Here is a 12,442-nt window from a genome sequence, read left to right as displayed (position 1 = left end):
GCAAAACATAAGTCGCAATTTTGATTGATACCGTAACAATGCAAATATTTTATACACGTCTATTTAATTGAGTTACATCATAATTATTTTTATATAAAAAAGCCAAAATATAAAGTAATTTTATAAATTTGTATTTTTTTAACCGAATCAATTCAAAATTTAATGGTTGGATACTTTTGTCAAATAAAATTGATCTTTTATAAATAAAAAGTTATTTTTTTTTGTGTAAACAATTTTGTTAGCGTTTTGAATATTCATGGATTGAATCGGTAGTTTTTCTCAAAAAAATGAAAATAAAAATAAACCATATTAATTTGAAGACAAAAAAACCCATATTAATTTCTTTATTTTTTATTAAAATCGATTGGACAAAAACAATAAAAGAAAAAAGAAAACACAATGGACACGGAATATATAATATAAAAATAAATAAAAAATATTGCCTGACAGCGATTCTCTTTCTTCCTTGTTTTCCAACTCCCACCATTCTATTGTGTTGTTCTGTGCTGTCTGTGTTTCTTTCTCTCTCCATTTGTTGTATTCTCTTTCCTTCTTTCTGTGTTGCTGTTTCTCCATTGTTTGTTATCCTTTCTACATTGTTTGTTATCCTCTCTTATCTTTTGGACTCTCTATTTTCCCTTTCTTCGTTCCTTTATTCCTGCATCCAACAATAACTAACTATGCATTATCGTCATCATCACCATTGTCCCGTGTTCACACACAGTTAGGGTTTCTCTTTGCTTGTTTCGTGTTTTCTTTTTTTTTTTTCATTGTTAGTAGTTTGCTGGAGGAGTTGAATCTCCGGCAGCCATGGCCACCAACTTGCCGATGACGCCTGAGCTGGAGCAGATCCACGGTGAGATCCGCGACCACTTATATACTATATATATACGCTGTGCTTTGATTGCCTGTTTCTTCTCTCTGTACTTCATTTATTTATTTATTTACTTTTGTTGAGCTAACAAAGGAAAACGAAAGGAAAAATGTAAAGAGAAAATGTAAATGTTTATTGTGCCTGTGTTTGGGATGTGATTAATGTTGCTGGTAGAATAGGTCTTTAGGTTTTGTAATGATTGTTGAAATTGGGGTGATTGCTGGTTGAAATTTAAATTTGAGTCGTGAGAAGTGTGATCAATGTTGTTGCTGTTGTTGTTTGGGGCCTTCATGTTTAGTGATGCTTGAGAGAGGGGTTTTAAAGAACAATGTTGCCTTTTTTGGCTATAAAAGGAATAAGGATAGTGCTTGATCGGAGGGTAGTAGTTACAGTGGAAAACTGGAAATGCATGATCATGGTGGTAGTGAAGTGTTTGTATATAGAATCAAACAAATTGTAAAGTTTATCTAGCTTGGCTGTTATTTTTAAGCGGTTTAATTATTCTGTCAGTCCTTATACTTTTTTTTTTCAAATTGAGTTCCTATATCATATAAGATTTTGTAACTAAGTCCCTATCGTAACAAAAATGTTGGAATTAACAAAATATTCTGTTAAACTATACAGAATATTCAGTCAAGTGTTAGGCATATTCATTTTGTTTAACGGAATATTCCATTAATTCTAACGTTTTTGTTACGGCAGAGACTTAATTACAAAATCTAATATGGTATAGAGACTCAATCAAAAAGAAAAAAAATATAGGGACCTAATTGAAAATTTTATGAAACTATAGGGGCAGACATAATAATTAAACCTTTTTAAGCTGTAATCACACAATGTCCTACTTTTCTGCTTCCTGGGTCGGAAATATTCAAACGTGAAGTTTGTCCCTTTTCTTGACTGAAGCATCCTTTCTTTTCAGTTTGAATAAGTATATTTTAAATACCATCTCTTAATGTTCAAACTTCAAAATGCACTGTTTCCACTTTAATCTCAGTAGTCCTCTGTCCTTTCATCATCTTGAAGTTTGGACTTAGGAATATTTTTGGTAGTATATTGATGTATTATTTTCACTTTCGGCAGTTACAAAGAATTGATTGATGTCATGATGTGCAGTTTTAGAATGAAACAAATCCTTGTTGAATTTCGCTTCTTTTAACTAACTCACACCCCCCTTCTCCCCACCAACAAAAAACAACATATGAAGGCCTTGTTTGTACATTATGCAGAAGTTCCCTTTGGAATTTTAGAGATAGTGAGAATAGATCGTTTAGAGGCAACCTATCATTTTGATTTTGGAAAAAAGGTTGGGAACCAACTTTTTTCAGCCAACAGTTCTCTTTTCATCTCATTACTTTGTATTTTTCTGGCTGATTGTTGGTTATAAACAAGTTCCCTAGAAAAACCGTTTTATTTATTCTATTTTTTACTTTTTGTGTTCAGAGTGATTCATAATTACTTTTGTTCTCTTTAAAATGTGGATAGTAGTACTGTCTATGACTTTGTCTGCCTTTTTCATTCAATGATCGGCTGAAACCAGTTGAAGGGTATCATGTTATCATTCCTTTATTTATATTTTATGGGTGATGTATGGTTTACTTGTAGTTCTCTTCTACTTTTGTCTCGTAACAATGTATCCTTAGCTGGTGCCACATTCATAGTTATGACTAATACCAAGAGAAGGAAAAGAAATAAGGCATAACTACTTTTTCTAAATAGATCCCATTCTTTTAGCATTCTGTAATGTGTTTATTTGTTTATATTTAATAAATTTACTTTCATCCAGAAATGGCTTCCAGAGGCTGGATAAAATTAAAGATTCCCATAGACAAAGTAGTCAACTGGAAGATCTCACGCAGAAGATGAGGGAATGCAAAAGGTAAGCATGTACATTTATGTGGTAGTCATCTTAGCATTGGTACTTCTTGGTGGTAGCAGTGACTCACTCAGTGAGATCCCACAAATACAAAACTTAGTCTGAAGGAAAAAAGACCAATTTATACAAAAGATCCACTTTCATGATTTGATTTTTCTCATACGTTGGCATGATGGAATTTAGTTTGCTCTTCCACGTTATATCAAATATAGGAGTTCTCTATCAGATTTTACATCCATGCTATATTCAAAAGGTTTAAATGATTGAAGCAATTTTTCTTTCCCATATGCCACTGCCAAAAAGTGAAAATTCATGCTATTTTGACGTATTTGAAAATTTCCTTCTGAATGCTTTCCTGTCATTGTTAAAATATGAAAAATTATGTTCTGGTTCCAGGTTGATAAAGGAGTTTGATCGTGAAATTAAAGATGGGGAGGGAAGAAATTCCCAAGAAGTGAACAAGCAACTCAATGACGAAAAGCAATCAATGGTCAATGCCAAGAACCTTTTTCTTTTCCTTGCTTATGTTGCATATATAGTATCCATATCCTCAGTTTGGAAAGGGATGCAAAATCCTCCATGTATCCTGAATAAGTAAAAACAGCATATCATGCCAATTACTTTCTTAGCATTGTCATTACATCAAATAAGTGATCTCCATTTGTTCCTCAAAAGCTTTTGATTTTGTACATTGCATCTTCATGCATTCAAGCAGCCAATTCATGTTCTGACATATATTTTTCCTTGCAGATCAAGGAGCTAAACTCATATGTGGCACTGAGAAAAACGTAAGCATATCTTCATATTTCTATTTATCTAGTCTGAATAAAAATTTCTTTTAAGATACAATTGGGCACTCTAAAGGTTATTGATTCGATAAAATCAGATGGCTAATATCAATTTCCCCTGTGGGCACACTGATCTTTCAATACCATGATATATGTTTACTGTTGGTGTTAGTAGAACCAATAAAGCAAAGTTTTAGTTCCTTTTATAACTTTTTCCTCCCAAATAAAAGGTTTAGTCCTTTGAGTTATGAAAGGTAGATTTTTACTGTCTCTTTTATGTTTAACAGGTACATGAATACCATTGGCAATAAGAAAATTGAGCTTTTTGATATGGGAGCAGGAGCAGGTGAACCTACAGCTGAAGAAAATGTTAAATTGGCTTCAGGTAAAATGTTTAGTGGAAGTTGTAATTGAACTACGATGCCATACAAGTTGAAATTGATTTCGCACATCTAGTTCTGTTTTAACTGGCCTCCATCCTGAATCCATACTCCATAGACTCTCTTTATTTGTTTGCGAATTGTTGCAAGTCATACTTTAGGTTTTCATCTTTGTTGATGCATCCTCTTTGTAATTGTGGCCTGGGGCATTCTGATAATGTGTGTTATGTATAGGGAATAACAGAATTATCTCACCAAAATACTCACTTGCTTTGTCCTATAGAAATGTCAAATCAAGAACTTATCAAGGAGGGGATGAAGCAAATGGATGAAACTGATCAGGCTATTGAAAGATCTAAGCAGGTGAATTACTTCAGACTTTTGACTCCATTTCCCCAGCAGCTTTGTTTTTAACCCTTCAAATATGTAGGTTGTACAACAAACCCTTGAAGTAGGCACTCAAACTGCTACCACCTTGAAGGGTCAAGTAAGTCTGATTTACTTCTAGCATGTTTTAAGAATGGAGTCTAAACTATCACATTTTTAACCTTTTTGTTTTTAAATACTGCAGACTGAGCAAATGGGTCGCATTGTCAATGAGCTTGACTCTATTCAGTTCTCAATTAAGAAGGCATCCCAACTTGTTAAGGAGATTGGTAGAAAGGTCACTTTGTTTTTTGTTGCTTACATGCATTAACTTCTTTGCTTCAATAGTATCATGTAACTAAACTATCTTTTCCCCATTATCAGGTAGCTACAGACAAGTGCATTATGCTTTTCCTATTCCTTATCGTCTGTGGTGTAATCGCCATTATTGTGGTGAAGGTACTATAATCACATGTTAAAAATTACTAAACCAAGATGCTCCAACAATTTATTTTAAAGAAGCATTTGTAGTGCTACACTAAACTTCTGTTTTTGCGGTGCTCTGCAGATTGTGAATCCCAACAACAAAGATATTAGGGATATTCCGGGATTGGCTCCTCCAGCTCAGACCAGGAGACTCTTGTATGTAAGGAGCAGAGAACATTTTGATTGAATCCAACATTATTTGAAGAAAGAGTTTTCTCCATCCTATTCCTACCAACTTGATTCTTGTACCTGTCACTAGGAGAGGATTGCTCTTGAGGGGGGCATTCATTTTGGTCTGTGTAATTTGAAATTTTTAGAATTTCTTGCATATCCTGTTTGTGGTTCTGTACTTGTATGTAAATCACAGAAGAACAACTTTGTGCCATGTTTATTTTTTTAACATTGGGAAATCATAGGGGATAGGAAAGAAACAATACTCTACTAGTCTACTGTCATATATGTCATATGTGGTGTGTACATGTATCATTCAAAGGAGTATTATGTTATGAATAGATCTGTAATCTACTCATTCATCCTCAACATTTTCTGTAGGATCTGTTTGTAAATTACATGTATTCTAAGTTGTGCTTGCGCTTGCAGATGCACTTGTCCCTTCTCTTTCTTTGTTAATATTCCTTCCTTTTGCCTTACTATACGATACTCTACTTTTAGCATGTATGAAACGCTGTTTTGGGGTGCGGATGCCGTGAAAAATTGATGTTTATGAGAAATAACTTGCAAAAAAAGGGATCATTTTACTGTCTAAATCTAATCTAACTTAAAGAACTTCACATGTCCCATTAACAAGGGATCCTACTTGAAGAATACGTTCTCCTACAATTACAAACGCAAAATATTGTACATGAACTTTCCTCCCCCTCTTCCTGGCGCCAAGCGTCTTCTCCATTGAACATCTTCGTCCTTGAAGACAAGATCTTTTAGTCAAGGACTTTGCAGCATTGCACCCTAACAGTGGGGCTCCACCAGCATTCTCTCCCATAGAACCAGATTTCTTGGAATTTACTGTCCACAATAAAAGTGCCTTCACCATGAAGAACTGGAGGCTTGCTGAGTTTTTGTGCCATGCCTTTGTTTGCCCACCTACCAAGAGAGGAAGATTTCAGCATAGGACAGTTTTATAATATCGTAATAATTCTTGTTTTACTTACAAATTATCTTTCCATACGTGCTTCTATGATTACAAACACGAAGATAATACCCATGAGGAACCGAAGATTGATTGCACAAAGCAATAACTTTGTCATGTGTAGCTTCCCAAATTTTAGAACCATGTTAATTATCTCATTTTGTGGTGACTGATGTGATAATAAACTAACTGAAAGCCATAAGTTAGTATATTAATAAAACTTGGGGAAAAATAAGAAAGAGATCACGAAACACATACATAAAAGCTTTAATAAACAAAATTTGACATTCAAAATAGTTATAAAATTTGGGAGTCTACATTTTCACAATACACATAAATTTTAATAAACAAAATTAGATATTTAAAATAGTTCTTGAATTTGGGGATGTCACATTATGGGTGTGAAAATTATCCTATATAATATGAATTCTGAATCTTCATTTTCCTGTTGCACTGTTTTGTTTAGCTCGGAACTTGGAGTATGAGTTAACTAAGTAAACCTTGATGAAGGAATTAGCCATGCTTGCCAGTTTTTAATCAATGTTCTTGTTAGAGGCACAACAATTTCGGACGACAAATGCAATGTATGCCGAAAAAAAGCACTTACCTCTTGGTACCACACTTAATAGTTTAGAAGGTTTAGTCCTATATCGTGGGGAGCAAGAATAGAGAGACGAGGCTTTAGTATAAAGGAAAGAATTGAAGACGGATTACAGCATACCTTTCTCGGCCTTTTGGCTAAGATCAAGTGTAGTATCTGTTCTTATCAGTTTAATATCTGATATGTGGGCTAATGGCCCACACGATATTAAATTTATTTTTTGAGGGGGATGGGCCGTTACAGTAGCTTGCTACTGGGACCTTCGAGCGTCGCCTAGGCCTTACACTACTGCCTGGGCCTGGCGCACCCCACCAATTTAGTTTAAAGGTTTCTTAAATCTTGGGAAAAATGAACCCACTTAATTAAATAATTTATGCCTAATATCTATTCAATTATGGGAATGTTTTAATCCTCAAGGCACTCCCTGGATCGCAATGCGTAATTTCACTATTTTCCATTGGCCTTAAATTTTGAGAGGACCGAAATGGAAGTGTTGCAATGTTTTCCCATGGGTTAAGGGATACCTTAACGAAATGATTTTCAACAATTCACTTGTTTAATCTTGCAGCTATTAAAGGGCAATTTACCATGCGGCTTCCAACATTACTAATACTAGCGGCTCAACAGGCACTTGCCTGTTCAGCCGCTTTTCTATTATTCGTTCTTTCAGCCGCTTTTCTATTATTCGTTCTTTAAATGTATTAGATTATATTTGTTAAATTTTAAGTTTAACGTGATCTTATTTATATTATATTTTAGTGTTGATATTAATATATCATTTACTCTTTAAATTTGTCAAATAAATATTTTTTCATCATTTTAAAATTAACATAACCTTATTTGTTTTATATTCTGTTGAGGGTAAAACTACTATAGAAAACTTTTAAAATGCTAAATTATAAAAGCACACAATAAAAATATATGTATATTATCAGTAAAAGATATAGTTCCAGAAATAACGACAAAAATATTATCCTAATTTATAAAGAGTATATATCTATAAATATCTATAAACCCAAATGCATGTTAGTTATTCTTAAAAGATTAATTTTTTCTAGATATCATGGATATTTATGTTTGTCTTCTTCTTTTTTAAGTGGTAGGCCAAAATATGATTCTGAATCTGAAGAGACCTGCATTTTCCTACAAATAATGGAAGGATAGAAGAAATGAATATGCTTATTTTTTTCGTTTTAAAATATCAAACTATAAGAGTATTACTGAAAAAATAGGAGAATACAAAGATTGTGTACCTAGAAAAAATCCGTCTTAATTCATTATACATCTCCTTGTCAATAACTTCTTGCATCCTGAAAAACTGTCAGATTTTGTTTATCATAAAAATAACCATATAAAACGCTTCAGGTTTATTCAAATAAATTGATTGCTTATTATAGAGAAGAATTTAATTAAAACCTGTAGAATTGTGACATCTTGTTTTGCATTGAACTTTCTGAAAGGACAAAAGAAATGACATTAATCCTTGTTTATCATTGACAAAATGTAAATTAAATGAAATTACATCTTTTTTTGTTAGGAATTTTTTTTAATAATAATTACCTGCAATGATATTGTTTTGGTTCGAAATGAGTTAGTTGTGTTCTTCTAAGTTCATGGCTGAAAAAAAAGAGTTAAAGTTTTAACATAGTTGGTATATAGGACGAAATAGATGGAAATATTTATTATGTAACAAAAGTTTATTGCATTACCTTTTATTTTTTTGTTCCAATATTTCTCTTTTTACCATCTTCCATAGTTGAGTTTTGTCTGCTTTAACTGTACCTCCCCAACCAATAGAATAAATTTTGATTGGATGAACCTGTGTCAATTGCACGTTTGATCAGTAACACTAAAACAAAAATATGTATCATCAGTGTAGTTGTCACTATCATTAATTATGTAATCCTTACTTTATTGTCGATTGGTCTCATTGATGCAATTGATTGCTCATCCTTCCATGTATTTCATAACGATTGAAATCCTGTTTCCTGTAATTTATTGCATATATGTATCACAATATATTGCAGTAGTGTCCTATATATATTACTTTAGAATTAAGTAATGATATATCCCAAATAAGATATACTTCTACCTTTTATTAGTTTTAAAATTTTAATTTTTATAATTTTATTGCTAAAATTATAAAATTGATAGCAACATTTAAAGAAATCAAATTTTGAATTCTTTTCAATGTATATACAAACATTGCAAACTATAATTTATTAAAAAACCAATAATGATATATTTTAAGGATGTATGACATAATTTTTATGATTTATATATGTGAATCGTAGTTGGTGCATACCTGTTGGGATAAGTAGAGGTTCCAGTTCTTTTCGCTTATCTCTTTTAATATGCTGATGAGCTCTCTTGATATCAATTTATCTGTTAAAAATCTTAGTCATTAGTTGTTAAAATTAGTGAACAAAACTATCTATTCCAATGTTGATATTGTAATGATAAAATTACATAATACACGGATTATACTTGTAAAAAGGCTCACATATTTGCCAAGGACATAAATTACCTGAGGTGCAGGTAACAAAATTTCTTTGAACACCACATTCTTTGTGAATTGTCCCCTTTTTCCATCTACTGTTCCTTCTTTGACTAAGATTTTTGTGGTTGACTGAGAAATACTTCGAGATAGAGCAACGTATAATTGACCATGGCTGAACACATGTTTAGGGAGATAGATCCCTACCTTAGGGATAGTTTGCCCTTGTGATTTATTTATCGTCAAGGCAAAACTCAACCTTACAGGAAATTGTTTTCTAATAAGCACAAAGGGTAGTCCTGAGTTCTCAGTTGTTTTGTGTTTTATCCGAGGCAGAAAAGCTCTTTTTCCAGAGTGATGGCCTGTTAAGATTTCCACGTCTAACATATTTTGAAAAGTTCCTCGACACAGTAGCCTTGTGCCATTGCATAAGCCTGCCTTAGGATCTATGTTTCTCAGTAACATCAGAGGAGCACCTTTTTTTACCTTCAACATATGAGGTGGCAATCCACCTGTGGAGATCGAGTTAAGATATTCTTGTTGATACAGATTATTTGTATCTCCTTCTACTTCATCAAAGGATGCTAAAATTCGTTCGTCTCCCGGAAATTGGTTGATGACTATATCATTAAGCTGTTGCACATCATGGTTCTTGGGTGTCAATATCGCCCTCTCCACCATATAAGATGCATCCCACCCATGAGATTGCAAATTTGGAAAGGTTTCTTCTATTAATTTGTGTAACGATGCCTCACCTTCCCATGGTATTGCCATGCCTACTTCTATTTGTACCAAGTCTTCACATATGGTAGACTCAATCCCATCCCCTATGCGCATAAGATACTCCGCAAAATCACGATCATTAAGAGATCGCATATTTTGTCGCAAGTGAAGAATTTTGGTGAATGCCCACAAATGTGATTTAACAATAGAAGCTGAAATCATTTGGGACTTACTTCCTTTCGGCACAACAGGTAGTACTTGGCGAAAATCCCCTCCCATAACCATCACCTTCCCTCCAAATGGAGTATTATTTTCTAAGATGTCTCGTAATGTGCGGTCCAGTGATTCCATTGTCGCTTTATTAGTCATTGGCGCTTCATCCCAAATTATCGCGGTCGTCTGCCTAATCAGTTTTGCAAGATCAGATTGTTTACTTATATTGCACGTGGAGGATGGATCTGCATTGATTGGGATCTTAAATCTAGAATGAGCTGTTCGACCACCAGGCAGTAAAGTTGCAGCTATTCCTGAGGACGCAGTTACCAAGACAATATGTCCTTTACTTCTTAAGTCTGCAATTATAGCTCTGTAAAGAAATGTCTTACCTGCTCCTCCTGGTCCATCCACGAAGAACACTCCACTCTCTCTTCGATCAATTGTATTCATAATGCACCTGAAAGCTGCAGACTGGTCATGATTCAATCTTTCTATAGAACACAGGTCTTCTTGAGGAACTTCGATGGACATTTCTTCTTGAATAATTCTAGGCATGAAGTTGTCGTTGTCGTTGTCCGAGGTTAGAGCTGGTAAATGTCAGGATCACTCAATTTGTCATTGTTTTCTAAGATTAGCAACATATGTACGTGTGGCAATCCTCTTTTCTGAAATTCGGTGACATAAATATAACTTTTCACCTTTCCCAATACACCTTTGGTAATAACATCCTGTTTTAATTGTTCGAACTTGGATCTGAAAATCCTAGTTGTTAGATCCGGACGATCCTGTGGAGTTTGAGTAGGACTGAGTTCCGAAGCTATTTCTGACCATGATGGATTGCATGTCATAGTTAGAAAAATATCCGGTTTGCCTTCTTTAAGAACAATAGCCATTCCATCCTCGTACCGTTGAGTCATGTCTCGACGACTGCCCACGAACGACGATGGTAATATCGTTCTTCTGCCAACATTTTCTAAAACAGATTTTAGAGAAAAGTATTATTAGTTTTAAAGTTTAAATTTAGGAACACGTAATGATCAATCATGTGACCGTTAAGTTGAGTAATTACCAGCATTATTCTCTCCTGTGTGCAAAGCATCTTGCAAGCCTTGATACAATTCAGCTCGAAGTTCCCTTTGTCTTTGTCGAACCCATCTTAACTTGCCTGTTTCCATTTTCACATAGTTGTCAACAACATATTGTTGAAGAAGTCGCCCCGCTTGCAAAACTGTTGAGTGATCATTGGGGCGGATCTACGAATATTGAGGATTATAGAAAATTGTTAGAAATTGTGAAATGATTTATTGGTACAAACTATCATCTACGGAAGTCTATAAATGATGTAACAAATATATAGGAGTTTGTACCTGGAGCATATGGCTATAATATGTCCGGCATGATACTTTGTTTCCACGTTGAGTTCGAGTATTTATATCCCATCCATGGGTTCCAAATGGAAAAAGAAGAGGATATTGTAGTGGATCGTAATACCCAACAAACTCTTGAATCCTTCTGAGGTTACCAGCATGGGTTTGAACCTTGATATCCCGTCCTCGCACCATTGTTTCAATATCATCACCGACTATTATGGCTGCTACTTGTGAAGCAGTTGGGAGACTGTATTGTGGTTGATTAGCAGGTCGCTCTCTGATCACCAAACTACACTCTTGCACATCTAGTCGTTGTGCAAGCTGGCGGAATACATGGATAAAAGGATTATATCGGTGCAACAATTGTTGTAGCTTCAAAACCAATCTTTCATGCAGTTGTGTGTTCTCCTGCATCCTATTTTGTAACTCGTGATCAGTATCGTATATATATAGTTGCAAGAAGCGTGGCCGCGCCCCCTGATCCGGATGAAATCCTCCTATACTGTGGTACATTGATCCTTGAGCACGGAATGTATATATACCATGACTTGCTGAAGCTAATTGTTCGTCTATGTGTACACCACACGAAGTGAATGAAAAAACATGATTGTAACCACGAATGTGTTTCCTAAAATGGTTCCCTTCTGCAGAAGGGTCTAAGAAGATCTCAAGTAATTCCTGAGGAGCATTTACTTGGGGCAAAGAGACTTTTCCTCCATTGCAACACATGTCAAATGTTTCATGGTGAAACAGACGTGCATTACAGTGTGTACATGTCCTTGTAGGAGGCAGTGTAGTTTGAAGCACTGTTGTATTCGCTTGAAAATTTCGAGCACAATTGTGGGATGTTCGGACATGGTGTCTAATTTCTGCACTCGCATAGGAATATTAAAATATAATAATGTTATAGATTTCTTTTCCTACATGTGCCAATAATTGTATGGTTAGGTACTCGGGTAGAATTTATTAATTATTTCATATTATTTTAGATAGTGAAATCAAGGGTGAACAAAGAATATATATACAACTTTTCAATTGAGGTTTGTGTTTTCAAAATTAAACGCAAGTTTTAAAAATGTCGTGTCTTTTTCTATATTTTTCTATTGCCTAAACTAATA

The 12,442-nt window shown here is 34.3% G+C and overlaps 1 protein-coding gene across 2 annotated transcripts; it reads left to right on the top strand.

Annotated features, from left to right (window-relative positions):
• Positions 451-5,383, top strand: LOC107635485 (novel plant SNARE 13). Of its 2 annotated transcripts, XM_016338977.2 has the most exons (11): positions 746-875; positions 1,440-1,451; positions 2,661-2,753; positions 3,147-3,240; positions 3,501-3,538; positions 3,826-3,923; positions 4,202-4,281; positions 4,349-4,405; positions 4,490-4,582; positions 4,669-4,743; positions 4,853-5,383. In XM_016338977.2, the coding sequence occupies exons 1-11, from the start codon at positions 811-813 to the stop codon at positions 4,955-4,957; spliced, it is 810 nt and encodes a 269-aa protein (XP_016194463.1). In that variant the 5' UTR covers positions 746-810; the 3' UTR covers positions 4,958-5,383. The 2 variants fall into 2 exon arrangements, with proteins under 2 accessions (XP_016194456.1, XP_016194463.1); XM_016338970.2 differs by lacking the exon at positions 1,440-1,451 and having other exon boundaries at positions 451-875; positions 2,656-2,753.

The sequence above is a fragment of the Arachis ipaensis genome, chromosome B01 (genome assembly GCF_000816755.2).
Source record: "Arachis ipaensis cultivar K30076 chromosome B01, Araip1.1, whole genome shotgun sequence".
NCBI classification, from domain to species: domain Eukaryota; kingdom Viridiplantae; phylum Streptophyta; class Magnoliopsida; order Fabales; family Fabaceae; genus Arachis; species Arachis ipaensis.
Note: the sequence above shows the minus strand (reverse complement) of the source record. Positions and strands in the feature narration are given on the sequence as shown.

Excerpts from the sequence above, each read along its gene's own strand:
- LOC107635485 (XM_016338977.2), top strand. The coding sequence starts at position 811 with ATGGCCACCAACTTGCCGATGACGCCTGAGCTGGAGCAGATCCACGGT. Across the intron at positions 3,539-3,825 it reads TATGTGGCACTGAGAAAAAC|GTACATGAATACCATTGGCA; the intron begins GTAAGCATATCT and ends TATGTTTAACAG. Across the intron at positions 4,282-4,348 it reads CTATTGAAAGATCTAAGCAG|GTTGTACAACAAACCCTTGA; the intron begins GTGAATTACTTC and ends TCAAATATGTAG.